This window comes from Chinchilla lanigera, unplaced genomic scaffold, assembly GCF_000276665.1.
Source record: "Chinchilla lanigera isolate Chin_1 unplaced genomic scaffold, ChiLan1.0 scaffold00049, whole genome shotgun sequence".
Lineage (NCBI taxonomy): Eukaryota > Metazoa > Chordata > Mammalia > Rodentia > Chinchillidae > Chinchilla > Chinchilla lanigera.
In genome coordinates this window covers 8,467,556-8,495,407 of record NW_004955450.1, presented here as the reverse complement: position 1 = coordinate 8,495,407, position 27,852 = coordinate 8,467,556, and the positions used below count along the sequence as shown (strand labels likewise).

Sequence of the window (27,852 nt, the reverse complement as noted above, 5' to 3'; positions counted from 1 at the left end):
GTCATGTCCCACAGTTTTGAGACATGAATATGAGATCAAGAAACTCTGGAAGGGCTAGAAGAGGTCTCTTAGCAAGATGTAGAATAACCAAGAAGAAGTCCGAGATACATTATTTCAGCTATGTCATTCTAACAACTGCAAGCATCCTATATTTCAGGTATAAAATGTGTATTTTTTCATAAGTAATATATTAGTAACCACCTTATAGCTTTAACAATTAATAATCATTTGTATTCATCTGGCACCTTTCTTCCAAAGAGCTCAAAGCACTTTCCATTTGTTATCTCATTAATTTCCAACACTGTCCCTGTGGGGAAGGTAATAAGTATTTTAACATTTAAATGTTTATCTTTCAAAATTTTTCAAGCATACATTAATTATATTTCCAAAAATGTAAATGTTCATTAGCTTTATTTTACTGTTCCTCTGGCTTTAATGTGCATAACACATTTGTTCAACTCTTTAAATGGACTAATCATAGCAAATCTTATTTGGCAAACTATAAATTAAATTGCCAAGAGAACGTGAGGGTGGAGAGCAGGGGAGGGAGGAAGTGCTTGCTGGGAGGTTAGGCCAGCTCACTTTCAAGTGTAAACACAACGTGCTGTGGCTTTTTGATGTCTTTTCTTGGCCCCCGTTTGTTATGTGTGTGCAGAGGCCTTGGTCAACAATATTGAGAGGTGGTGGACCTTTAAGAGGCAGGCCCCACTGGAGGGTAATTAGTCATGGGGACACCACCCTTATAAAGGATTACTATAGCTCTCCACAGGATTAGTTCTTGCAAGAGTAGGTGGTCATAAAATGAGGCCCGGATGTGTTCAACCTCTTCTGCACATAGTTGTTTCCCTTGTCAATTCTCTGACATGTTGTGACACAGCCAAGTGGGGGCCCCAGACAGCTGCTGGGACCATGTTTGGATCATAAGCCAAACAAACTTCTCTTCTTTATAAATAACTCAGCCTCAGTGATTCCATACAAAAACACAAAACGGACTAAGACACCATTCCTTCCAAAAAATGCGCCGCAGAAGGGTCAGGACCATGTCTATGGAGCCTGAGGCCAAGTGAGCTTCTATTTATATCATTGTTTTATTAGTGATTTCATCGACATGGAACAGAAACCTGATGCATTCTAGTGGGAGTCCCTTCCCGAAGAGTTACTGAACAGTAAGGGACAGGAACTGGCCTCTGTAGCCCGCCCCCTGGTCTGGGCAATACCTTCCTCCACTTTCTTCATAGAAAAATGGCACACAGTAACACCTGCTCCTTAGGGAAGCAGAGGAGATTAACTGGCCAAGGTTGGGAGAGTTTCAAAGACAAAGTGTTCTACATAAATGTTTAAATATTATTATTCCTTTGCTACTTCAAGTGGAAGTTCTAACTTTGAAATGTGATTATACACTTTCCAGAAAAAAAAAAAAAAAAACCTTCATAACCACATATACAGGTTTATTTTTCACTCCAATAGTCTAACTCATGGTTGTGAAACTTTATTGCACTTGATGGAAGACCTTGGCTTTTATTAGTTTTAAACTGCTGGTTTCTGGGGTATTTATGTAAATGAGGGGAAGATACCAAAACAGTAAATAATAAGCATGTCCCTGCTGTTTAAAAATCTGTTGGTAAAGACAATTTTTGTTTTTTTTCTTATAAGAAGACCCTAAACATAGCACAGAAAATACAGCTTTGGCATCAATGCATAAAATAAGTTTTGGGGGTTCTGGCTTTTGCTTTTTTTTTTTAATAGTGCCCCCACAGCATGTCATCATCATTCTGAAAACATTTTGTTTCATTTCTACAATTGGACATATTTATGTGTGTGTACATGAGTGTGCGCACACACACAAGGAGGGAAGGAGGAAAAAGAGACAGGAAGAGAGAAGCAGAAAGTGAAATACTATGTTTTAAGATGCTTTTAATTTAACACACTTTTTTTTTTTTTTTTTTTTTTGGTTTTTTTCCTGTACCGGGAATCAAATTCATGACCTCACTCTTGCCAGGCAGGCGCTGTGCCACTGAGCTAAATCCCCAGCCCCTAACATACTGTTCTAACATATACCAGAGAGCTACACCTAATTCCTGGAAACAAAGGCCACACCCAGCTTTCCTGCAGTCACCTCATGAGGAATGTTATGATGGAACCAGGATCCCATACACTTGACATCAGAATAGCAGATCTTCCACTGGGTGCAAAATAAACTTGAAATTAAAATTTAACTTTTGGTTCATTTGAAGATTCATGCCACTTTTCTTCTCAGCAGAGGACACAAGATAGATGGTTATTGTTTTTTAAAAAAAAACTTCAAAATCATTTAGGAACGCAGTTCAAATTCCCTTTACATCCATTCTCCTGGGTTTATTTTTTCCAAGCTGAATATCTAAATCACATGCCTTATCCAAAAGAAATTAGATCATTTGCAAAAATAGTGAAGAAAATCAGAAAGGTCTACATGTTCAACAAAAGTGTATTACCTATAAAAGACCACTGTACAACCGTTATGAAAGCCCTTTGGATAGTCACTAGAAAACCGCTTTACCACATCATAGGATCCAGCATTAACCCAAAGGAAGTACGTCCACAGAAAGACTGAATATAAACTGTAACAAGGGGTTGCCTTGGGTGGGAAATGAAGGGTGGATAGGGTAAGGAGCAGCAGGAGGATGGGAAAAGCCCAGAAGGAAAATTCTGGGGATGATGGGTCTCTTCACTATGTTGATATGCAAATGGCTTCTTGGGTGCACATATACATCAAAACTTCTCAAGCTGAACACTTGAAATATTGTCAAAGATAAACATGGCTACACACTAGTTAAAGTGGTAAGGGCAGATTTAATCAGCAATATACTATTACAATAAAGATAAGTGTCTAACGTGAAGTGAAGCCAACTTTGCTTTGTACAGAGGTAACCAGATGTTTTGAGGACAGAGGCTGAGGAATAGGAGAGGGAGTAAGTGGCTCAGCAGGGTCAGGGACATGAAAAATAACCAGAAGCATGATGGGTTGGTTCAGGTTGACTGGTGCCTATGGAAGTCAGGCTCTTACCTTCCCACAGAGACGGGATGGAGACCCTACCTTCAAATACTAAGTAAAATAAATAGTAAATTCTTTCAGTGGCCTAGAGTTTTTCTGAGGCTGGCACTAAAAGAGGGGTTAGGGCAGTGGTGGCGAACCTATGGCACACATGCCTCAGCAGGCATGTATCACTGAAAGCTTTTGTATCACTGAAAACTCTAAGAGGTTCACCATCACTGGGCTAGGGACGCTTAGGTGGTTCTGAGCTCTATAAACCATGCTAGTTTGTTCAAGTCATCACAGATCAAGGTTAAGGCCTAATTGAGAAGAGAGCTTAGAGAAACCTAACTAGAGTTTAGTCAAGAAGAGAGTCTTTGCCAATATTTAGTTTTGGAAGGTCAACAATTCCTCAAAAAGCTGTTTTTAAAAAATCTATGTGAGTTGGGCATGGTGGTGCATGCCTGTAATCCCAGCACTCCAGGAGGCTGAGGCACGAGGATCGCTGAGAGTTCCAGGCCAGCCTGGGCTACCAAGTGAGCTTAAGGCCAGCCTGAACTGCATAGCGAGACCCCATCTCAAAAAGACAAAAAAGTATTAGAGGACATGTTAGAAGGAAACAAAATATTTAGTCACTTTTAAACATCTTTTAAGCTGGGTGTAGTGGCACACGGATGTATTCCAGCACAAGGGAGACTGAGGCAGGAGGATCGCCATGAGTTCAAGAGCAGCCTGGGTTATATAGCAAGTTTAAGACCAGCCTGAACTACATAGTGAGACCCTGTCTCAAAAAACCAAAACAAATTGTTAAATAAATAACTTTTAAAACAAAATTAAAACTGTAACTCCAGTTAGGCCTTTTTAAAATGTGTGTATATGGCCAGGCGTGGTGGCACACACCTATAATCCCAGCACTTTGGAGGGTGAGGCAGAAGCATCACTGTGAGTTCGAAACCAGGCTGGGCTACATACAAAGTGAGCCTAAGGCCGGCCTGAACTGCATAGCAAAACTCTGTTTCAGAAAGACAAAAAAAAAAAAAAAATATGTGTGTATAGGGGCCAGGGATATAGCTCAGTGGCACAAGCACCTGCCTGGCAAGCGCAAGGTCTTGAGTTCAATTCCCTGTACAAAAAAAAAAAAAAAAAAAAAAAAAATGTGTGTATGTATATATAAGTGCAATGTGTATATACGAAAACACACTATTATGAGGATAATCATAAAAATGCTAACAATAGTTACTTTTAATAAAATTTTTAACAATTTTATTAGTACGTGATTACATTCATTGTGGGGAGCTGGTACAGGTACATGGCACATCTCAATTTTTTCCCCTTTTGCAGTCATATCTTATTTTTGGGTAGCATCAGATTGATTGATCTTTGAGACAGGGTTTCACTATGCAGTTCAGGCTGGTCTTGAACTCACTTTGTAGCCCAGGCTGGCCTCAAACTCACAGTGATCCTGCTGCCTCAGCCTCCTGAGTGCTAGGATTACAGGCGTGGTCCATCATGCCCAGCGGATTTATTTATTTATAGTTCCTTATAAAGTTAATTATGAAAGAAAAGTTAATTATCATGCATACAGATTAACAGCCAGACTAATGGGCCTAACGGGCCAAAAACACATAAGAAACACATGAGACAATTATACTACATCAAAGTATAATTTTAGATACATTAGATCATTACACATCTTCTCCCTCTTTTTTCCTATTGTCTTATCTTTTATTTTGCACTTTATTTATATATTGAGTTTCTCATATAACAGAAACCATGTGATAGTTAAACTTGTGTGTCTTGATTTATTTTACCTAATGTTATGGTCTCAAGATGCACCCATTTTCCTACAAATGAGTAGGAAAGTTTATCCTTCTTGATGGTACAGTAGTACTCCATTATATATAAATATCACATTTTCTTTATCCATTCTTCTGTTGAGGGACATATAGTCTGCTACCAAAATTGTGCTGTTATAAACATGGGTATACATATTACTGTGGTATGAGGTCTTTGACTTTTAGGGGAAGATACATAAAAGGGGAATAGCTGGGTCAAATGAAATCTCTATTTTTAGTTTTCTGAGGAATCTCCATACTGATTTCCATAATGGTTGAACCAGTTGACACTCCCAGCAATGAAGAAGGGCCCCCTCCCAGCCTCTCCAGCATTTGTTACTGGTTGATTTCTTGACGATAGCCATTCTTCCCGAAGTGAGATGGAATCGCAGTGTTGTTTTCACTTGCATCTCTTGGATAGCCAGTGGTGTGGAAATTTTTTTCCTGTGTTTATTGGCCAATTGTACTTTTTCATCTGAGAAGTATCTACTCATTTCAGGTGCCCATTTTTTTAAAATTGGGTCCTTATCTTAGTTACTTTTCTCTTATTGCTGAGACAAAGTACCCAACATCCCAAGTTAAAGGGGGAAAGGTTTATGTAACTCACAGTTTTTGGAGGTTTCAGTCCATAATTGGCTGGTTCCAAGGCAGAGTGGCACAGCAGACTGGCACTGCAGAGGAGAAACAGCTAATGGCATGCAGAAGGTAGCAAAAGCAACAAGGGACGACCACAGCTTTTTCCATCCCTTATATCTCACCCAGGTTGCTTAGGGCACATAGCACTCACACCCTTAATTGTAGTCCCCTTGATCCCAGCACTGCACCATGAATCAATCCCAGCTTCACACACACTAGATCCAGCCACCTCTAAAAAAGCCCCATGTAAGTCTTTGAGGGGACATCTATACCCAAGCTGTAACAGTCTTTAGAGAGTCTAATTTTTTGAGTTCTTTACGTATTCTAGATATGAGCCCTTTAAGGAATAGCCAGCAAGTTTTTCCCACTCTATGGGTTGTCTCACCACTTGTTGGTGGTTTCCTTTGCTGTGCAGAAGCTTTTTAATTTGTGGTGATCCCATTTGTTGATTCTCAGTATTTTTCTTCTGCAACCATGGTTCTGTTCAGAGAGCCTTTGCCTACACCAGTGTCTTCAGTAGTTTATGGGTTTTGTCTTCCAGTAGATTAAATGTTTTGTTTTAAGTTTTAGATCTTTGATCCATTTTGATTTTAGCCTAGTGCACACTGGGAGATATGGGCTTAGGTTCAGTCTTCCACGTGTGGATAGCCAGCCTTCCGAACACCGTTTGTTGGAGGCTATCTTTCTTCCAGCAAAAGTATTTGGCCCTTTTGTCAAAGATAAGGAAGCTTAGTGCTCCCGAGTCCTTTCTGCATTCTTTACCCTGTCCCATTGATCTACAAATATGGCTTTTGTTTGTTTTGTTCTGCATTTTGCCAGGACCATGCTGTTTTACCACTTTAGATTTATAATGTAACTTAGAGTCCAGTATTGTGATGCCCCCTGCCTTGCCCTTGTTGCCCAGAATTGCTTTTGCTATTCTAGGTCTCTTCTCATGCCATATGAATTTTTGGGTTGCTTTATCTAGTTCTGTGAGGAATGCTAATGATGGTTACTTCTTAATGGTCGAACTATTTTCTACTTCATAATGAAGCTTTTAAATTAATGGAGCAAGTTAAATAAAAATCTACTAGGAAGAAAAGAGTGGAAAAATATATGAATGTCTTATAAATTCTTCTATCCAAAATCACAATGAACTGTGGGTCACAAAAAGCATAAATGGGTAAATAACCACACTTATCTGCAAATATTTAGAAAAAATAGTGATTATGTGGCATCTATAGACATTCTAAATAGGCATGAAATATATATGACATCTGCTTTAGATTTAAATGTCAATGGGTTTTAGTTCTAACTTTTGTTAAGGGGTAAATAACTTCTCTCTGGTTATCAGTTTTCTGCCATATTAATTAAGAAAGTAGGGGGCTGGGGATTTAGCTCAGCAGCACAGCACCTGCCTGGCAAGCACAAGGTCGTGAGTTTGATTCCTGGTACCGGAAAAAAAAAATTAAATTAAGAAAGTAGAATTGATATTTATGCTTCCATCCAGTTCTAATGTTCTATGATTCTTTGTCACCAAAATCAAAGCATCAAAAAGCCAACATTTTATATATCACAGGAGGTGTTTTCTTCTACCATTGTTTCTCCACCTACACGAAACAACAGATGAAAACATTTTGAAATTATCCTGCCACTTTGTGTAGCCTCTTTTTTTTTTTTTTTTTTTTTTGGTTTTTCTCTGGTACCGGGAACCGAACTCACAACCTTGTGCTTGCCAGGAAGGTGCTTTTGCCGCTGAGCTAAATCCCCAGCCCTTGTGTAGCCTCTTAAATTTCCCTTTCTACTCCGCAAAAGGAAGATGGTTTTAAATGGTCCAAAAAACAACATATCCATTAAAATAGTTCACTGTTACACAAGCATTGCTGTCTTGGAATCTTCTTGATGGAAGCCAGATACGTCCTTTACACTGGGAGCATATCTTTCATGTTTTGGGTTTCCACTCTGCTTCCCTGGGCTTAGTTATTGCTAGCTGCTCACAGTAATGGAAACGTTTTATTTTGGAAGTATTTTTATCTGAGCTGATATAATGCATACCTTCTTTACTAGATCTTGGTGCAATGAGATGTACTAGAAATGAGAATTTAAAAACTTTAGCTCTGCATTTCTGACCTTGTACAAACCAGACATATCTCCTTTTCACATGTACTTTGCAGGGACATGATGAATAGCTGGGGCATAGTCTCTGACCTTTAATCTATGTCTGTACCCAAAAAGAGATGGAAAGTGTATCTTGTAACATTGTACTTGGCTAAATAGTAGACAATGTCCAGGGTGAACTGTGCGATCATACTGATGGTGAAAGTGTTTCTGCCTGGAACCTTTAATCCCATCTTCTAATACCCTAAAATGCCACTGTGTTCCTGGGCCACATCGACGGTAAGCAGACAGACACAGCCTTTCCAGGAATTGTTCTGATACCGTGGAGCAAAGAGCTAGAAGGAGGATGACAATCCCACTATATGGACCACACTGATTGCTATGACCACAAGCTCTGCCTAAAACCCTTCTTGGAACTTTACTGCCAAGGCAGAAATCTCTCTGCTCCCTTTGTTCTTACTACAACTCAGTGGTTCCTGGCCTTCAACCAGAAAAGCAAAAGCAGGGAGATGATAGAAGTTCTTAAAACTATGTATGAAGACTGTTCTTTCTTTTTGGTTTTTTGGTATAGGGTTGGGCTCTGAAGTCCAGGCTGTCCTTGAATTCACAATCCTCCTGGCTCAGCCTCCCAAGTATTGACATTCTTCTAGGCATGTTATCACACGCACATCTTATGAACACTTTTCAAAAGACAGCTTTGCCTATAGAGTTTTAAATTTTTTAAATTATATAAATATATGTATATTAAAAATACAAAGATGGTCACATAGTTTCTTCAAAAAAATCAACTGAAAAACAAGAAAGCATAGGGAAGTTTTAAAAATACTATTCTACTCCTGTGATAACCACTGTCAAGCTTCTAGAGTTTGACTGCTATTACTCCTGCACGAGGTGTCCCTATTTGCCATTCTTCCTCCTGGAACTCCTTCCTCAGTATCCTACCTGGCTCGCTTCCTTGGAGCATTCAGGCCTCTGCTTAGCTGCCACCAGACCACTATTACTCTCTGTACCTTTCTCTTGCTTTATTTTTCTTCAAAGCACTTGAAACTTGCGACTATGTGATATTACATAATTGACTTGATTACTGCCTGTCTCATGGAACAGATTATAAGTTTAAAGATATTGGGGCTGGAGATTTAGCTCAGCGGTAAAGCGCTTGCCTGGCAAGTGCAAGGTTGTGAGTTCGATTCCCGGTACTGGAAAAAACAAAACAAAACAAAAGATATGTAGGTATGTATATAAATGTGTATATACACACAGGTATACATGTACATCTCCTAGAACATTACTAACCAGTGAGTTAATTAGTACATATTATGTTTGTTATTTTATCAAACATTTGTTGAATTCCTACTATCTACATTTTTATCATTATATAATTTTAAGTAGGGTCGTATTCGACATATTATTGTGCAAACTTTTTCACTTAGCAATACATTATGAAATTACATTAGAAATTCTTATCTAATGCAAGTTTAATAATAGCAAAACAGATGTTTAAAAATCTATTGGTAGAAAAAAAAATCTATTGGTAGACTCATACCAATACAGGCATACTCATATGAGTACTGATACTCATACAGGCATTTTGACACATCCATCAAAGGTGTATCGTGTTAATGTCAATCAGTTTAGAGAGTTATTAATACTACTGCCACCTTACATTCATATGGTACTTTATAGTTTCAGAGTATTTTCATATTTCACTTGGCCCTTACAATAAACTGCAGGAAACAAACCAGACACTCAGAGAGGTTAAATAATTTCCCTAAAATAATAAAACTAGAGCTAGGCAGTCCAGACTCAAAGCTAGATCTGCATGTCTCTGGAGCCTGAGCTCTTCCCTGTACCTCACTGTCCCTAGCTGAAGCCCTCATTTTATACATGAGTGACTCATGCTTAGAAAAGAGGGAAGTGATGTACCCACAGCTTCTTCACACACGTTCTTCAAGAAAAAATAAAGAACCTAGGACTCTCAACTCCCTATCCAATGCTCTCTCAACTACACCATCTCTTAGCTATATGCTGGCTCAATACATTGCAAAAAAAAAAAAATCCTAAATTTACTGCCAAGTTAAAATGGCGACCCATGCGTGCTGTTGTACTTCTCTGAAGATTACACTGAATATTTGCCTGTTGCTGTGAAGTGCCAACCTGATGACACTTGCAATCCTGAGCTTATGTGATGTGGTTGGGAAGCAAATGAGATTCCAGCGCCCCTGTTGTGCATAGGTGCTCAAGGAGCATTTCCTGCATGGCGGGGAAGTGCCCTATATTTACAGTATTTGATCCAGTTTAACAGCAAGATCGAATGTTAAAATTAGCCTTGTAAAAGTTTTCACCCTAGTTCACACAAAAACAAGATTCTGGGATTATGACTAGCAATTTTTCATGAGTTGATTTATCTGAATAAAACCTATAAGGTTTTGAACCATTAAGCATTCGATTTAGTAAAAAAGCCCTTAGTGTACAGAAGAATAAACTAAGAAATGGAACAGATTTGTTTCTTGTAATAATTATGAGCAATATCTCAAACTCAGCATCCTTAGACCACTGAGCTGTGTAGGATGAATGTACTAATTAATCAATTACTACCCAACAATGTACCCTGTTTATTTACTGAAATGCACCAGAAATGTGTGCAGAACGGGTAATTATTAATCATCTACAGTAACAAATATGACTCAAGTTCACCTTCATATAATTAATAGAGCATGTAGTTAGCTTTAACATCTTGCTTTATTAGAAACAGCCATAGGAACAAAAAGAAAGAGCTAAACCACAAGTCGTGGTTCAGTGGAATGTTGGCTTGGACTAATGTGCATATTATCCACAGCAGCAGTATTATTCATAGCCATCCAGAGTATGGCCAGCCGCTCTCTCCATGAAGACTCAACTTTTAAAAACTAAACATTTGTCTGAATAAAATCTAGGCTTATAAAAATAGCTATGAAAGCAGCCCAACACATCACTGTATCCTCTTTAGTCAAGGTCCCCAAATAAAACCTAAACTTCAAGGCTTGATAACTTGCTTAGATTTGGGATCTTTATTCCTGGTGTTAACATAAATTCTTTGTTTGTTGCACACAAACCTAGGAACCCGTGTCCTGGACCCCATCAACCATAGTCCGTACTCCTTAGCACAAAACTCTCATCGTAAACATATTTTAAAAGTACTTTTCAATACATATAGAAATAGAAATAGTTGCTTCACATCATATTTTGCAAGTAACCTAGTTTTTGAAAAAAATCATTCTTTTGATTTCTTAGTCATCATGTATCCCCTAAATTTCCTTTCAGCTAGACAAACTTATGGGCTAGATAGACTATATTTTGGGTCTAGAATACTATTTCCTATGTCCTGACTGATTCTACAACAGTAAGGGACATTAAACTGCATCAACTATATTTACATCTGAGTCTGGCATCACCTGATTCTTTCAAACTGTGGTCAAACCATGGGTTTTTTTAGTCCTGCCAATGTGGGTTCAAATCCCAGCTCCACGACCTGCCTGCTCTGTGACTGCTGACAACATAACCCTCCATAAGGTCTGACACTACTTCCTCAGCTTGAATATTAAAACAAACAAACTTCGGAGTGTAAGGAGTATAAACTGCCTAGAACACAAAAAACAGTAACCAGTCAATACCATTATTTGATATTATTACCCTCTGTGATCACGTTGAGCTTAAGAAAATTGAAATGTGTACACTTATGTATATATAAATAAAATGCTATTCCATACAAAAAAAATTGCATTGTTAATACAAATGAACATTTTTGAAAGTTTTCCCAAGTAGGGAAAAACTGGAAAAAAATTAGTGGTATTACACAGTAAATTAAAAACGGTCCCATCTGAAAGTTCCAGTAGAATCTCACTTCAAAAACCTAAACTGGGGGGCTGGGGATTTAGCTCAGCGGCAAAAGCGCCTGCCTGGCAAGCGCAAGGTCGTGAGTTCGGTTCCCGGTACCAGAGAAAAACTAAAAAACCAAAAAAAAAAAAAAAAAGAAAAAAAAAACAAAAACCCAAACTGGGGTGCTGGGCATTTAGCTCAGCGGCACAGCGCCTGCCTGGCAAGCACGAGGTCGTGAGTTCGATTCCTGGTATGGGAAAACAAAACAAAACAAAACAAAACCTTAACTGACAAATCATAAATCAGTGGGTGGACTACTGTATTTCCATTATAAAATGATTCAAGGCCCCTTTAAATGGAGAGCACCCTTAGGGCATCTCAGTATTTGTTTATAGATCATTAACTACTTGACAGTGAGACCCAGAGTGGGCAGAGACCCTTAAAGCTAAAGGGCTCAGAGTCATTGTCGGTTGAAGATCAGCACTGGAGCCAAAACATCTCTAGAATTTGGTTTGAAAATGTGATTCATATTATAAAAATGTCACAGGCTTTTCAAAAATGTATCTGTTGGTAAAATAAGGCTCACTTTGTGAAGCTGGACCTATAATTAGGACTCATGTGCAAGGTGAATTTCATTTTCAAACCCAGGGCCCTGTATTTGTTACTGAAGCACTCTACTACTGAACTACACTCCCAGGCCCTGTGTCAGTGGTTTGTATTTCATACACCTAGAGTTTCTCAGACATACTGCACTACAGGGGTTCTCTATGTTTAATTCAAGTCTCATTTTAAAAGTAGACTTTATATCATCAAAAGGGATATAATGCCAACATTTAACGTATTGTGAAACACCCACAAGTTAATCTGAGGTTAAATTAGTTTAGTGTGGCCCTCATAATCTCTTGTTGCCAGCTTTGTGATTAAAACACATGCCCAGATTTCAAGGTGAATCCTTTAAAACTACGTACTCTTAACTTGACTCTACTCCAGAGGGATGCGGACTTTCTTAATAGTACGAAACAAAAGACGCCAGAAGAAATAAACTGGATGAGGAGGCTACAATTGCAACTGTAGTCTACAACCAAGTTCAACATTTTGCAAGCTCAGAACAACAGAGCTGGGAGTCTTGCTATCCCTCGCATCCTCAGTAGACTAGTTCCTGGTGGTATTATCTATGTCTTTACCATCCAGACTTTCTGATTTCTTCCCATTCTCTGAGCTTGGTTCTGTAGACTTAATATGTATTATTTTACCATCCAGTATCTTTCCAATAAACCCTCTTTCTGCTCAAAACAAAACCTAAGAGAAGAACAAACCAGCATTTTTTTCTTTGGAAGTGCTCGGGATTAAACCTAAGGCCTTTCATTAAGCTATATCCTCAGCCCTTTTTAGTTTTTTGTTTGTTTGTTTTTTGTTTTTTGTTTTTTGAGACAGGGTCTTGCTAAGTGGCACAGGCTGGGCAAACATGATCTTCCTGCACTGCCCTCCCAGACTGATGAGATTATAGTTGTGAACCACCACGCCTGGTTATATTCTTTTTTGCTTTTTATTTATATATGAAGTTAAAATCTAAAATTTGAACTTAAAATGTTTAGTAATAAAACACAAGTTTTAATCTATATAAAAAGATTTTATTTGAAAAGGGACTTAATGCTTGGTTTTTTGTTTTGTTTTTTGTTTTTTTGTTTTGAGACAGGGTGTGGCTATGTAGTTCAGGCTGGCCTTGAACTCACTCTGTAGCCCAGTCTGACCTCAAACTCATGGCGATCCTCCTGCCTCAGCCTTCCAAGTGCTGGGATTACAGGCATGCATCACCACACCTAGCTCAATGTCTTTTAGAATTTCATTTGAAAATCACAATAGTGCAGCACCTCCCTGCCTCCCTTCAGCCATTCTTTCAGCTATCGCAGTGATAAACACCTCATGTCTCCACTTAGAATCTTTTTAAAACTTTTATCTAATAGGAAATCCTATAAGGTAGAGTTCAAATTACTGGCATGAATAAAAGGCCCCTCAAGATTTGGCAAATGTCAGTGGGTTTTGCATGCCTAGATTTTCTTTTTGGAAAGTGAACAAGACAGCAAAGGCATAAACACAAAAAACACCCCCAGGACTCTAAGGAGGCTGAGGGACAAAGATTGCAAGTTTGAGCCCTGCCTGGGCAACTTGGAGCTTCAGCAAGATCCTAAGGGTTTTTTGTTTTGTTTTTAATTTAAAAAGAGCTGGGACTATAGCTCAGTCAAAAGGCTCTGGGTTCAAGCTCCCAGTACCCGCTCCCAAAAAAGTGCTCTCTGACGTTCACCAGCCCATATAAATCTGAGGTCTTGCACCAACGTCAAAGAGGATTTCAGTGGAGCCCAGGGCGGGAGGGTGACCTGAGTTTCAGTTGTCACTCCCTAGAGCGTTTACGCTATTTGCTTTACTCCCTAATTTTCTCATATCCAAAGCATTCAACCCAGGTACTCCCCTTCTGGGTATTTTCCCAGAAGACCTAAATACATCATATCACAGCGATATATATGCACTTATGTTCATAGCAGCACAACTTGTAACTGCTAAATTGTGGAAGCAACCCAAATGTCCATCCACCGAGGAGTGGATAAGAAAATTGTGGTATTTTTATATAATGGAATATTACTCAGCTATAAAGAAAGATAAACTCGAGGACTTTATAGGTAAATGGTCACAACTAGAGACCATACTCATAAGTGAAATAAATCAGACCTGCATGTGCAAGCGCCGCATTGTTTCACGTGTAAAACCTGAAAGAGTTAATTTAAACTAGAAGGTATGATAGACATTGTGAAATGATAGGAAAACGCTCAAGGATAAAAGGCAACTGGGATGTGGGGAAAGAGAAGGGAAAGAAGGAGAAATTTTGTATGTATGTATATACAAGATAGTTAACATAGTTGATCTACTGTCTTCTATTTCTTTGCTGAAAGAAACTGTCAATGAGTCCTTGGTTGATCAATATTGCACGTCTCTGTTTTCATGAGAAACCACTTTGAAGATATCAATACGTAATACAACAAGCATTGTTAATTTCTTACCACTTTGTAACTCTGTATTGTCTGTACTGTTCTTTTGCTATTTTGTAAAAGGTTGTCTGTTAATGTTTTCCTTTTATTTTAACAAAAACAAAAACAAAACAAAACCCTCCATGAATTCCTCCCCAGCCCCACGTTACTAAAAGTTACCTGAAGTCCCAGGTAACAACCTAACTATCCGCGCAGGTGCCCCTCACGCCAGGCACCCGCCGCCCCTGCCCCACCCCCACTCAGCACGACGCTGAGAGGTCCTCAGTGCGCACGCGCCACAGCGCCCCGGGGTCTCCCGCGCACCCGCGCGCCGCCCGCTGGGCGTTCCCGTCGCTCGCCGCGGGGAATGGATGGGACACGCGCACGCGCGCTCCGGAGGCCCCGCCTCCTCGTGGCGCGCGTCCCCGAGGCGGCCGCGGGCACGGGCCCGGTCCGCTCGGCGTGCCGGTCCATGGAGGCCGTGCGGAGGGCCCACGAGGCGGTGCTGCGCCTGCTGCTGTGGGGTCCCCGGGCCTCGGGCGCCGCCTCCCGCGCCAAGCCCCGCGCCTCGGAGGTGCTGACGCGGCACCTGGAGCAGCGGCGCCTGCCGCACTGGACGTCCTTCTGCGTGCCCTACCGCGCCGTCCGCAACGACCAGTTCGGCCTCTCGCACTTCAACTGGCCGGTGCAGGGCGCCAACTACCACGTCCTGCGCACCGGCTGCTTCCCCTTCATCAAGTACCACTGCTCCAGGGCGCCCTGGCAGGACCTGGCCGCGCAGAACCGCTTCTTCACGGCGCTCAAGGTCGTCAACTTCGGTGAGTGGGGCGGCCGCGGGCCCGACGCGGCGACGCGCGCCCCGCCGAGGGCGCCCCACTGTCCACAAGCACTGACAAACGATCGCGCCCACGCCCGGGCTCATGGAGGCCGGGGCCGGGGCGCAGGGACGCTGGAGTACCCCGCGGGGTCCGCGCCGCTGCCCGGGCCACCCCGGGCTGGCCGGTGGCTCGGGTCCATTGTGTCTCCCCAGGAGTAGCTTGTCCAGCTGCTGATCTCCCCCAAAGTGGACGTGTCCCCAGGACTTCCCCCAACCATCACCCCTGGGGAGAGGACAGGCCACCCTCCTTCCTGTTCCCAGGCAAGACCACCCCCCTCCCCGCGCGCTGGGCAGCCGGGAGGGTGGCAGGAGGCGTCCCCATACCCCGAAAGTGGCTCAAGTCACGAATGTCTTAGGGCACATAGCAGGATTCTTCCCCGGGAGCATCACAGTGTGACTTCCTTGACACGGCCAAAACGGAAACTACTTTTTAGGTTTCTTTGTTTTCTTTATGTGAAATCGCCACAAATTTGTTTTACTAAAAAGCACTAAAGATTTTCAACCAGACATACTAGCTTCCTTGGGTGCTAGGCCTACGAAGTATTTCAAAAGAATCTCCCCCGTTAACATGTAGGTGTTTTCCTGGAAATATTCTAATCCTCAGGAGTACTCTCGGAAGGTTTATTTTCTTTTGGCTGCGTGACAGAAGAGACGGGAACGTGGGCATGACTTTTTTTATAGGTCAGAGAATAAGGCCTCAAGATGTTTTGGACCTATTAATAGCTTAAAGAAAAATCTAGATTTCAGTAATTCACGATCTAGAGATCAGAGCTGAACCATATTATCCAACCAGCGTTTTAAAGCCAGCGTTAACACTAAATCGTGTGCAGCTATACTAGTATTATGTGACCTGATAACCCGTTAAATACGGCACATGTATTTTTGCTTATAATAACTCACGTATGTCGCTTAGGGGTTTTTGAACCCTGCTTCCCACTGGGACTGTCCTGGGCTCATTCCAGAAAGGACAAGATTATTTAGCAATGTGTGATCCTTTTAAAATAGGCCTGACTATTTAGCTGATGGACTGCACAGAGTAAGGCCATCAGTTTTGAGGTTTCTATGAAGTAGAAAAGTGAGGTGATTTCAAAAACTCAATTCAAAATTATTTGGAAAGACTGAAGTGATGGCTGAACTGCAGAAGAATGAATTTATGTTAGCACTTTCAGAATCAGAAGAAATCATTCTTTCCCAAATGTACAGTAATAGATTAGGAGGAAAAGTGTAATGGGCAGTTGTACGTAAACCATATTCACTGAAATACCTTTTTTTAAATAAAAAAAAGTCACAATTTAGAACTTAACGTTTTGTTTAAGATCAGTTTAATAGTTAGAGATTTCTCCTAAATACAGATGTTAAGACATCCCCCAAAAGTAGGATACTCAGAACATTTTCCACATAGAAAAAAAAGTAAGACCTCTTGAGAAAAGAAATAATTCCATGCCCAGTTGTTTTTTACGTGGAAGACTGAGTAATGATCTGTATAGTCTTTTGGAAATTCCAAAAATCTTACTTAAATGAAAATAGGAGTTTTAAGTTAAGCAAAGAGAAAACTTTTTGCTTGTGTATGCTTTAATACAAATTATCTTACACTGCTAAAGGGAATTTTTTTTCCTGAGCTTTTTAAAGGCTAGTATATTCACTAACTTGGTAAGGTTTATTTTTTATTTTTTCCTGATGGAAAGGAATATGAAATTGATAATAGCATCCTTTTGCATTCTGTGATGTAAATTGCTCCTTTGGACCATCAAGTACATGTTCTATTAATAAGAACAGTAAAGATTTTATTCTTCTTCCCTTTCAAATTAGTAGTTATGAGAGTAATTCATTTTTCCATTTTGTAAATAATAAAGATTTCTGTTTACCCATTTTTCCTTTTCTCCTTTGCTTTCATCAGCTCCCTTCAATGGGAGCTGATATTTTACTGATGGTTTATCAGTCTGAGTATCCTGCTGGGAAGTAGATTGAGATTTAAGAAGAGCAACTTACCGTTGAAATGAGTGGGTAATCAGAGACTTACTACAAAGTTCTAATTTTTTTTAAGTGCTTAATTTGACAGTGGTTTACCTACTGTTTAGCTGGTTCAAAATGATATATTATGTAAAGAACTTATATTCAAGTTCATTTTGATGTTATGTTTCAGACAGTCTGGGAAACTTTTAATTTTTCATGGATTCTTAAAGACTTTAAAGCATATGTTCTACATATAAACAAAGAATACTTTTACATAAAGTGGCACATCTTCCCACTTGGTTATCCTAGTCTGACTGCATTGCATAAATATATCGTAGGAAAAAAATTGAATTTCTGACTCCCATATCAAAACTATTTCCTGTCAAACAGCGTTACTGAAATTGTTCTTAGTTGTTAATAAGAGATTTTATAGTTATTATTAAACTGGTAATCTTCAATCAGTCTACATTTTAGTTGAAAAACATTAGCTGTTTGTGTGATTTTCACAAGTATGAATTTCTTAAAGTGGCAATATTTTAATTGAAAACTGTGGTAAATGTTATACATGTGCATCTGGTTTATTTCACTTATGAGTATGGTCTCGAGTGATAAATACTATAAAACATACAAAATTCTCATTGTCACCAGCCATTCCTTAAATTTATTTACTTGGTTTTGGTTTCAAAGGGACCTTTTATATATTTCACTCTCAGTATATTTAGAAAATTAATAATTGCTTCTAGAGCCTATTTTTCTCTTCCTCACCCCATTGATTTTCATTTTTTGGAAATGTGATATGGCATTTCGTTTGATACGGCATTTTTATTTTTATTTCATCTGTTCCCCATACTCCTTCCTCACTTTTGCCTATCTTGTGTATGTGCTTCTCTTCTCCACCACCCACCCACACCCCCTGCCTTTTTATTTTTTGAATAAATGATTCATAAGTAACTTTATTATCCCAGTTTTTGTGCATTTTTTTGCGACATTGCCTTGAGGTATTTAGAGATTCTTTTGGGCAGTGCAGAGCAGAGAAGGCAAAAATACTATAAAGGGATCATAGGAGTTCTAGGGAACCCTGAGATAATAAACTGTGACCAGTACATTCCTAAAAATAAAAAAAAGTGGCAGCCTGAGTGTCTTTTCCCTCCTCCTCCTCCTCCTCTTCTTCCTGTCAGCTACTGATGCTTCTCTGGGTGAATCTGTGGCATCACAGTGCCTAGCATACTGCTTCAGGGAGAATAAGCACAAACTGGTCCAACACGCTTAACACACTCCGAAAGAGCATGACACAGTGAATACATTGTTCAGAAAAATAAGACAAAAACTTAGTGACGTGATCGGCCCTAAACATGTGTTGATTTCCCTGTTAACTAGAATGAAAGTGATTTTCCAGATGTGCAGCTATCCTTTTAAATTCTCTGCCTTTTCCCACATGGGAGCAATAAAATTAATACTTACGTAGAGTATACAATATTTGTTATTAACTCATGCATCTGTGGTTTTATGCATGTTTTTTGTGTGTTAATAGTCATTGATTATAAATAAGTGCCTTAAAAAGATAGGAATTATGAAAGTTTGTTTTGTGTCCACCATAGAATCATGTACATATGAGTGCTTAATCCATATCTCTTGGTGGTATTGTGTTTGGTTTCATGTATGACAAGGGGCAATGAATATCAAGTTTGCCAAAGCTATGTGTTAGAGTCTACTAATACTTATCCCAAATAGGTTGAAATAAGGTAGCCTTTAGTTCATTTGTGAAAATACAAATATATTAGTATCAGAAAGAAAATACATTGCTTTTTTATGCCTGTTACACTAAACTCCTCCTTGGAATAAGGTTTTGTTTTAGTTTTGAAGACAGCTATTTGACCCAATTTCTTTTTAAATTGTACAAAAATTACTTTATCCATCAGTATTGCTATCTAACTGAAAGGACAATAAAGTTGACCTAGTAATTCTAGCTTAAGGCTAATAATCAGGAGTGTTTACAACTAAATTAATGAATATTCCTTTCCAGTTGCTTATCTGTGAAAAGAATTACTTCATAATTACTTCAAGAAAATGAATTGGGAAAGTGCTTTGAATTAATATTTATATCAGCCTCATCTAGATAGTTTAAAAAATTTCCAGGCCCATATATGAGTAATTGTTCTTAAACAATCATTATCAATATTGTTGTATTTCTATATTGTTATAACTTGTCAACACTGCAGAAGATTGTTACATGATTAGGAGCATGACAAATACATGGGCACATGATTAATAAGTACTGATGCTCACAAATAACATATCCATTTGTTTTCTAGGTATTCCAACTTTATTATATGGACTTGGCTCCTGGTTATTCGCCAGAGTCACAGAGACTGTGCATACCAGTTATGGACCAATAACAATTTATTTTCTAAATAAAGAAGATGAAGGTGCCATGTATTGAAAGTGTGCTTTAGAGAATACAGATACAGTATCAGTGGACTTTCTCTTGTGTGTATGTGCAATATTTATTTTTGATCCTTTAAAATAAAACTTTTGCAAACACTTTTTTCTTTCTCTGCTGTCTACTTCTTTAAGATGAATCATTGCCCTCAAGAGGCAAAGCTTTTCAGACGTTGTTATATAGCACATTCTCTGTTTCACTAATGGCAACTAGAAACACATGAAGCTTCCCACCAGTGTTTCCCTAGGACGAGGTTGAACTACAGACAAAAAATGATTATTATGTATATAGATTCTGTAGTTGGGTGTTAGCAATTTAAATTGGCTCTAAATAAAAAATATAGAGGCACATAGAAAAGAGGGGGGAAATCTTTTATATAATGTCTGTGGGAAAAGTAGAGGACGTTAGGGTATATGGTGGAGATAATATCATTGACAAATCCAAAAATTGATGAGAATCTAATTGCAGTGTGAAATCTAAATCATTCAGCTGCCAGGATTTTGCATGGAGATGTTATAAACCTCTTGTGCCATTTATCTGTAGGAGAGGGTTGGGAAAAAATGCTGGAACTTCTTGTTTAGAGAAGCTAATGCCATAGTATTTTTAAATGTAATAACAACTCTAGTTAATATAAATGCATCAAGGTGAATGAAATTAAGACTTACTAAAAGTTAAAATAGCATCCCAATAAAGCTATAGCAACAATTAAGTTCTAGAAAGACCCAGAAAAATAAATTTGGCAACTGTTTATAAAAGCAATTAACTGAAATGGTACATATCCATAGCCTTATTGGCAATGGGAAGTGGGCCGAAATTTTAAAGACTTGATGGCACTTTTGCATTGGAATTTTATTAAGTTAATTGCATTTTTGAAAGCAAAGTCATTTAAAAAATTTATCCTTGGGGATAGTCACAAAATACCCAGGCGAATGGTAAATTTCAGAAATTTGGAGTAATTTAGGGAGAACTAAGTAGAACTATTTAATTTCTAAACCAATGGGTGTTTAAGATTTATGATCTCTCCTATAATTACAAACATACATTATATATCATTTTATGTTAATGTGTTGCTGATACTCTGCTACATTCCTACATTTTTGTAGGAAGACATTTTATAAAATTGAATATAACCAACACTGAATTCTTACTCCTGGCAAGTCAGTAGAGAAAGCAGAAGCAATGGAGGTGAAAGCGCTAAAATAATGAACTAATACAAACTGGCTTCCACAAAAGTAGTCATTTAAAATGTGCTACAGAGAGTAAACTATTCTTCAAATATATGTAGTATTCACTTGTCTAAAAGCAATTCTAAATAACACTTTAATCAAAGAAGTACTTATGCTGATATATTTAGTCCAGAAGAACATACTTGACACCAGTTAAACGAATGGCTTATACAAAGGAGATAGTGTTACATTAAGCTTCATTAATAATAAAACTGACTATTAGCATTTTGCAAGGAAAGCTAGAACTGATTTCCTCTGTAATGGACAAAGTTAAATAACTATAGCTCATAAGTTTTAAGTCAAATACTGCTCATTCATTGCTGCTGATCTTGTCAATACTTGCTGTAAAGGTTTGGTCCCGACACAAGGGGCTGATAAAATGGTTTTTAATTACCAGACTATAAATGCAGCTTTTCGGTAGAGTTGTACTTCTTTTCACACTGACCTGTTTGATTTCTGATAATTTGTACTGCTGACTCTGCTTACCTGTTTTTCAATAGCTACGGTCAGTGTGACTTCTTGTCCATATGGTGATAGGGAAGTCTCCTTGGAGAACATCTTTGACAAACTACCATATTGATCTCTGTAATTCTTTGCTGCTTGCAGCATTAAACAGAGCCTTGATTTCTTGTCTGCTGTGCTCACTGTGTAACAATTAAGCAAATGTAATATTTTCTTGTATTACATGAAAATCAATAGACCTCTTGCTCTTATGGAGTTGATCATGGTGAAGGATGAACTGAACGATGGTTAAGGGCATAGTTCAAAAATTAAAATATCATTCACTGGATTTATTAAGTCTTGTAGTGAACGTTTTAGTATGAAAATTGCCTCCCGATGAGCAGTAAAGGTTTAGATTGCGTCTTTAAAGTTGTATGTTAAGCGCCTGCCTGGCAAGCGCAAGGTCGTGAGTTCGGTTCCCGGTACCGGAGAAAAACCAAAAAATAAAAAAAATTTAAAAAATAAAAAAAATAAAGTTGCATGTTACATAGAAGCGTTGTGCTGTAAAAGGGATAGAGTATGAATGCTGGGATCCAGGAGGCTGAGTCTCTTTTAAGTGTCTGCTATCTTTTTGACCTATGGCTAATTCTTCTGTGTCTTGGTTTTTCCACTTGTAACCTGAGAACAGAACAAGACACCTTTCTACCTTAAAATGTATCATGGTTATGCTTGTAAGCGCAAGTGTTTTATTTTAGTAAAAGATCTATATTTGAAATCCACATTCCTATGTTCCTTGTATTTGTATTGATAAAGGACTTCATCACAAAAAGAATTTCAGAAATGCAGCAAGAGGGAGACATGGTGAAGACAGTTGGTGTGCATCTGTGCCAATGCCTAGTGACCTAAGGTGGCAAAGAGGGACCTGCGTGAGCCCTCCTTTCTGGATATCTGAAGTTTCTTGGTTAGTGAAACCACTAATTCACATTGCTTCTTACACTTTAATGGGCTCTTTGTCTTTAAAATAATCCAAACAAAATTTTTTTCTTTTTTTTTTTTTGTCTTTTTGAGACAGTCTCTCTCACTGTGCAGTTCAGGCTGGCCTTAAACTCATTTTGTAGCCCAGGCTGACCTCAAACTCGCAGTGATCCTCCTACCTCAGCCTCCCAAATGCCTGAAAGATGTGTCTTTAGTACAAAACATTGCATCTCCTTTCTTATTTCTATTCAAATCAATTATCAAGTATTGGGAGAAAATTCCTAGCTTGTCTGTAGGTTATAAACCACTATAAAGACACAGTAACAATTAGGAGAATGAAAGTGGCTGCATATGTAAAAAGCCCTGGTTTTTCAATGTTGATGTCCTAAAATACCAAATTGTACAAATAGTTAAAATTTCTTTTATTACACATATTTGACCACTAATGTTTTACTAAGTGTTTACTTCAGTAAAAATTAAAACATGTTTAGTTATTAAAAGCCATATCTATTTTAAGTATATTTTGTTTCATGTTATTTCCATTTCTGTTCACCCAAAACCACAAGTACAGCATATAATTTTTGATGAGATATTTTTTCCATCTACTGAAGAATGAAAGATGTCTGAATGCTTGGGATGGCATAAAAGGTAAGGATCTTGATTTCACTTCACTTAAAAGCAAATGCAGATAACAGAAACCTTATCCTAAAGCTAGCAGATCAGGTGTCTCCTTTTTTTTCAGCACTTAGCATTGAGAGAGTAATGATGTTTGGGAGTATCTTAACCTAAACAAGTACTTAGCATTACATCTCACCTGGGTCAACAGTGTAGGGTATCAGAGTTAAACTGTGTTACTGTAAATTAATGGAAAATGTAACTGCACTTTGCTGAAAGATCAATGTCCAATAAAGGCTGCACAATCAAATCTTGTTGCAATGATTGAGGTCTTTAATTGCCTTTCAAAGATAAGGTGGTAATCAACACAGCCTTAACTGATCTTTTTTACTAGTTCAATTACATGCTAATGACTAGTGCCAAGTCAGAATCTTTAACTACTTATATTTATTAAATCTTATGTTAGTAATGAAAAATTACTTAAGCTGCACAATCGATAGAACACAAATCTTAATTGCGACATTTCACTTGCATACTATTTTATGTGCTCCAAAAATGTTTCATGAGAGCTCTCCCGACAATAAAAAGTGTTACTAGTAGGGACCACAGTCTACAGATTATTTTCCCAACATAAATTGGAGCTCAGGTGTCGATTTTTTTCCTTTTAATAAAGACATAGGTAAACCCCTAAAACATATTTAGCCATCCAACTACGCAGAGTTCTGTCCTGCTAATGAGAGTACTAATACAACTGGAATAAAATAAATCTAGGATTTTTTGCTGTTTATTTCCAAATATTCCATTAGTTTTTTCATAAATAAACTGATTCCACATAAACCCTACAACATTTTCATATTTTAGGAAACGGTAAAAGTAAAGTCCAAATGAGGAAAGAAAATACAGATAAGTTGAACATCAAAAAGTTTCTGTGCTTTGAAGAATGTGATGAGGGACATGAAAAGGTAACCTGCAAAATGGAAGAGAAAAATTAAAAAATATATCTGGCAAGGGAATTATATCTAGCATATATAAAGAAGTTTTACACAAACTCAACAACCCAATTGAAAATGGCTTTGAAAAGACATTTCTTCAAGAAGACATACAAGTAGTAACACTTGAAAATATATTTATCACTCAACATTAGGGAAAGGAAAAAATCAAACTTACAGTGAGATACCAGTTCATAGTCACTAGGGTGACTACAACCAAAAAGTGTACATAAGGATGTAGAGAAATTAGACCTTTTGTACATTGCTAGTGGAAAGGTAAAATGGGTGTAGTTACTTTGGGAAAGTTTAGCAACTTCTCACAACGTTAAACAAGGAGTTACCATAACAGCTACCATGTCTACTCCTACCTGTATACCCTAGAGAACTGAAACTATGTCCATGTAAAAGCTCATATGTGAATATTGATATCAGTATTATTCATACTAGCAAAAAGGTGGAAATGACCCAAATATTCATTAACTTATGAACAGATAAGATGTTCCAGTCACACCATGGAATATTAATCAGCCAAAATAAATAAAAGGAATGTTGTACTGACACATGATAGTTTTTTTTGGGTGGTGGGGGGCAGTACCGGGAATTGAACTCAGGACCCTGCACTTGCCAGGCAGGCACTTATGCCACTGAGCTACCCCGGCCCTGCATGATAGAGCATTGATGCAAAACTTGAAAACACTAAAAAGAAGCCAATCATAAAAGACTACCTATTATATGATTACATTCACAGTATATGAAATGTCCAGAATAGGCAAATCAATCTAGAGAGAGAAGCAGGTGAGTGGTTGCCAAGTTGAGAAGAAAGGGGTGAGTGACTGCTTATGGGTGACAGATTTCTTTAGGGGTAATGAAACCATGTATGTATGTATGTATGTATGTATTTAGGTACCAGGAATCAAACTGAGTACCTTGTGCTTTCCAGGCAGGTGAAATGGGGCTGGGGACACAGCTCAGCAGCACAGTGCCTTCCTGGCAAGCTTGACATCATGAGTTTGATTGCCAGTACCAAAAAAAAAAAAAAAAAAAAAAAATTAAGAAACTGATTGTGATAGTAGCAAAAATTCCATGACTATTCTCAAACCATTGAGTTGTACACTTTAAATGAAAGAACCATATAGCATATGAACTATAGCCCCATAAAGTTGTTAAAATATATGGGACAAAAGGGAATGCACAACTAGTGTTTAATCAGTACAATTTTAGTTTTGAAAGGTGAAAAACATTCTGCAGATGGATGGTGTTGAGGGTTGCATAATAATGTGAATGTACTTAATACTACTGAACTGTACACTTAAAAATAGTTAAGATGGTAAGTACATGTATTTCACCACAAATGTTAAGCTGGGCACAGTGGCACATGCCTATAAACTCAGCTACTCAAGAGGCTGAGGCAGGACAATCACAAGTTCAAAACCAGCCTAGGCAATTTAGCGAGATCCTGAAAATAAAGAAGAGCAAGGGATGTAGTTTAGTGGTTAAGTGCTTGACTACCATATGAGACCCTGGACTCAACCCCCAGTAGCACCATAATAACTTTTAAAAACTAGTAAAAGAATCAACTATAATAAAATAGAGTTAACTGCATGATTCCCATAACAAATACGTAGAGTTTAGGGGCTGGGCATATAGCTTAGTGGTAGAGCACTTACCTAGCATACATGAGGTCCTGGGTTTGGTCCCCAGTACCAAAAAATTTTTAAAAATAAACTGAGTTAGAAACCAGTACACATAGTTAAAACATTATTTTGTATGTTGCAGTCTTCAAAATTTAAAAATTTTAGTTATGAAACCTAGTTTTAATTAAGTAGATAAAATCTCATTTGATATCATTTCTAGTAGCATTAAGAAAATGATATATTTGGTTTGAGATGATATAAAATGATACCAGAGTAAAACATGTGAAGTGTTAGTAAATGAAAATATCCTTTCTTAGATCCTAGTTGCTGGATAAAGAATATCAGTTACTACTAGTATGAGGTTTTATATAGTATTGCTTATAGCTATTTTAGTTGCACTTATATCATTTTAAATACAGTTTATGAACATTGTACTATTCCATTATATTATTAATTTATCTTCAGTGATATTTATAGTATCAATTTAAAAGCTGTAAAACTTCATGAAAAGTAGCTTAAACACAAGGATTTTGATAAACAAAAGCTTTCCATTTTTAAAAGTGAATCACAGAAATTGTACTTCTTAAAGGTTTGAAGTTTTTTTGTTGTTACTGTTGATAGAATTATGACCCTTATAAACTCAGTATTTTTTAGTTAACCTAAATACATAAATCTGTTTGAATTCATCTTATGAAAAGAGATATGTCATTAGATATATGATCATTATATGCTTTAGTGATTCATGGGCCTTGTTATATACATGCTTTGTAATGTATGAATTATTTAGTAAGAAAAATCACAATAATTTTGTTGTTACTCAAAAATTTATGGGTTGGCAGAAACAATTATGCAGCCCCTGAAGCTGGTATGTTAAGGTAACATCATTAACGCCACGTAGTATGATTTTTTAGTAGTTACTTGACATAACCTTTACTGCTTCTGCTAGAATATATCAGTAATTTTATAACTATCTGTCTGTAAACAGAATGTTGAATTTATTAGCCACAAAACAATTCATCTTACTCTATTTTTATACTAGTACATAACTTAAAATAGACCTAAAAAGATGTCTACTCAAGCCCTAAAGAATAAAAATATACAAAAGAAAAATCAACACTGCAGCAAAGAGACGTAAACATTAAACTCCATTTAATGAAAGGGAATATTTTTCCTTCAAAATGTAGATGTTTAAGAACTGGATGAAAATAATGCATAAGCATAAACAATTATCTTGAAACCTTTTTTATGCACTGTACAGTGGCCTTTATTGTAAGAGGAAGAATAAAATTTTACTTTCTTATGTTTTCAAATCTTCAAATTTATAAAGTGAAGGAACAAAGAATTTGAAAATTTGAGTAAGAATTCAGGCTGGGTGTGTAGCTAGGTGATAGAGTGTTTGCCTATCGTGTACTAAGCTCTGGATTCAAGTTCCAGCATAAAAAAGAAAAAATTGGGGCTGAGGATTTAGCTCAGCAGCACAGTGCCTGCCTGGCAAGCATGAGGTCGTGAGTTTGATTCCCAGTACCAGAAAAAAAAAAAAAAATTAAATTGTGTTACTCTTAGATCACTTTTAAAAATCTAAGGTCTCTCATGCATCCATCCAACAAATGCCTTTACACTGACAATGTTGGAGGCAAGTTTTAATATCTTTACCTGCCAACAAAAATCTACCAGTTCTGATTCTACATAGAGGGTCAATTCAAGCCATATTGAAAAATCTGCTATTGTACACAACCAGATGAGAACCATGTGTTACTAGTTTTTGTTTCCAACACTTGTCATATAACAAATGCTCTATATTGAATGAATATGTGATTCAAAATTAAAAAGAAAATTTGCCTTTGTCTTTAATAGCTTTAAGAAAAGGACACTTTAATTGAAAATCATACGAATTTTTTATAAGAACAACAAGAAGTTTTGACATATTAGCTCAGATGTAATGAATTAACTATGTAGTCTGAAAAATACAAGATTAGAATCTCATTGCAGTAGCATTTTTGGGGCATTTCAAAAGGTGCCATCTTTGCCCATAATCCCAGCACTTGGGAGGCTGAGGCAGGAGAATCAGAAATTCAAGGCCAGCATGGGAAACTCAGCAAGGCTGTGTCTCAGAATAAAATATAAAAAGGACTGGGATATAACCCAGTGTTAGAGAACCCCTGGGTTTGACCCCTTGTACCACAAAAAAAGAAAATAAAAATGCCATCAAATTCCTCAGACCACATGAATTGCTTTGTGTGATACTAGGG

General features: G+C 37.8%; 1 protein-coding gene across 1 annotated transcript; it reads left to right on the top strand.

Moving 5' to 3' along the window:
* The first annotated feature begins 14,836 nt into the window (after positions 1–14,836).
* Positions 14,837–22,169, top strand: LOC102024744 (chromosome unknown open reading frame, human C15orf61). The gene is made up of 2 exons (XM_005393689.2): positions 14,837–15,271; positions 19,596–22,169. The coding sequence occupies exons 1-2, from the start codon at positions 14,926–14,928 to the stop codon at positions 19,721–19,723; spliced, it is 474 nt and encodes a 157-aa protein (XP_005393746.2). The 5' UTR covers positions 14,837–14,925; the 3' UTR covers positions 19,724–22,169.
* The last annotated feature ends 5,683 nt before the right edge of the window (positions 22,170–27,852 follow it).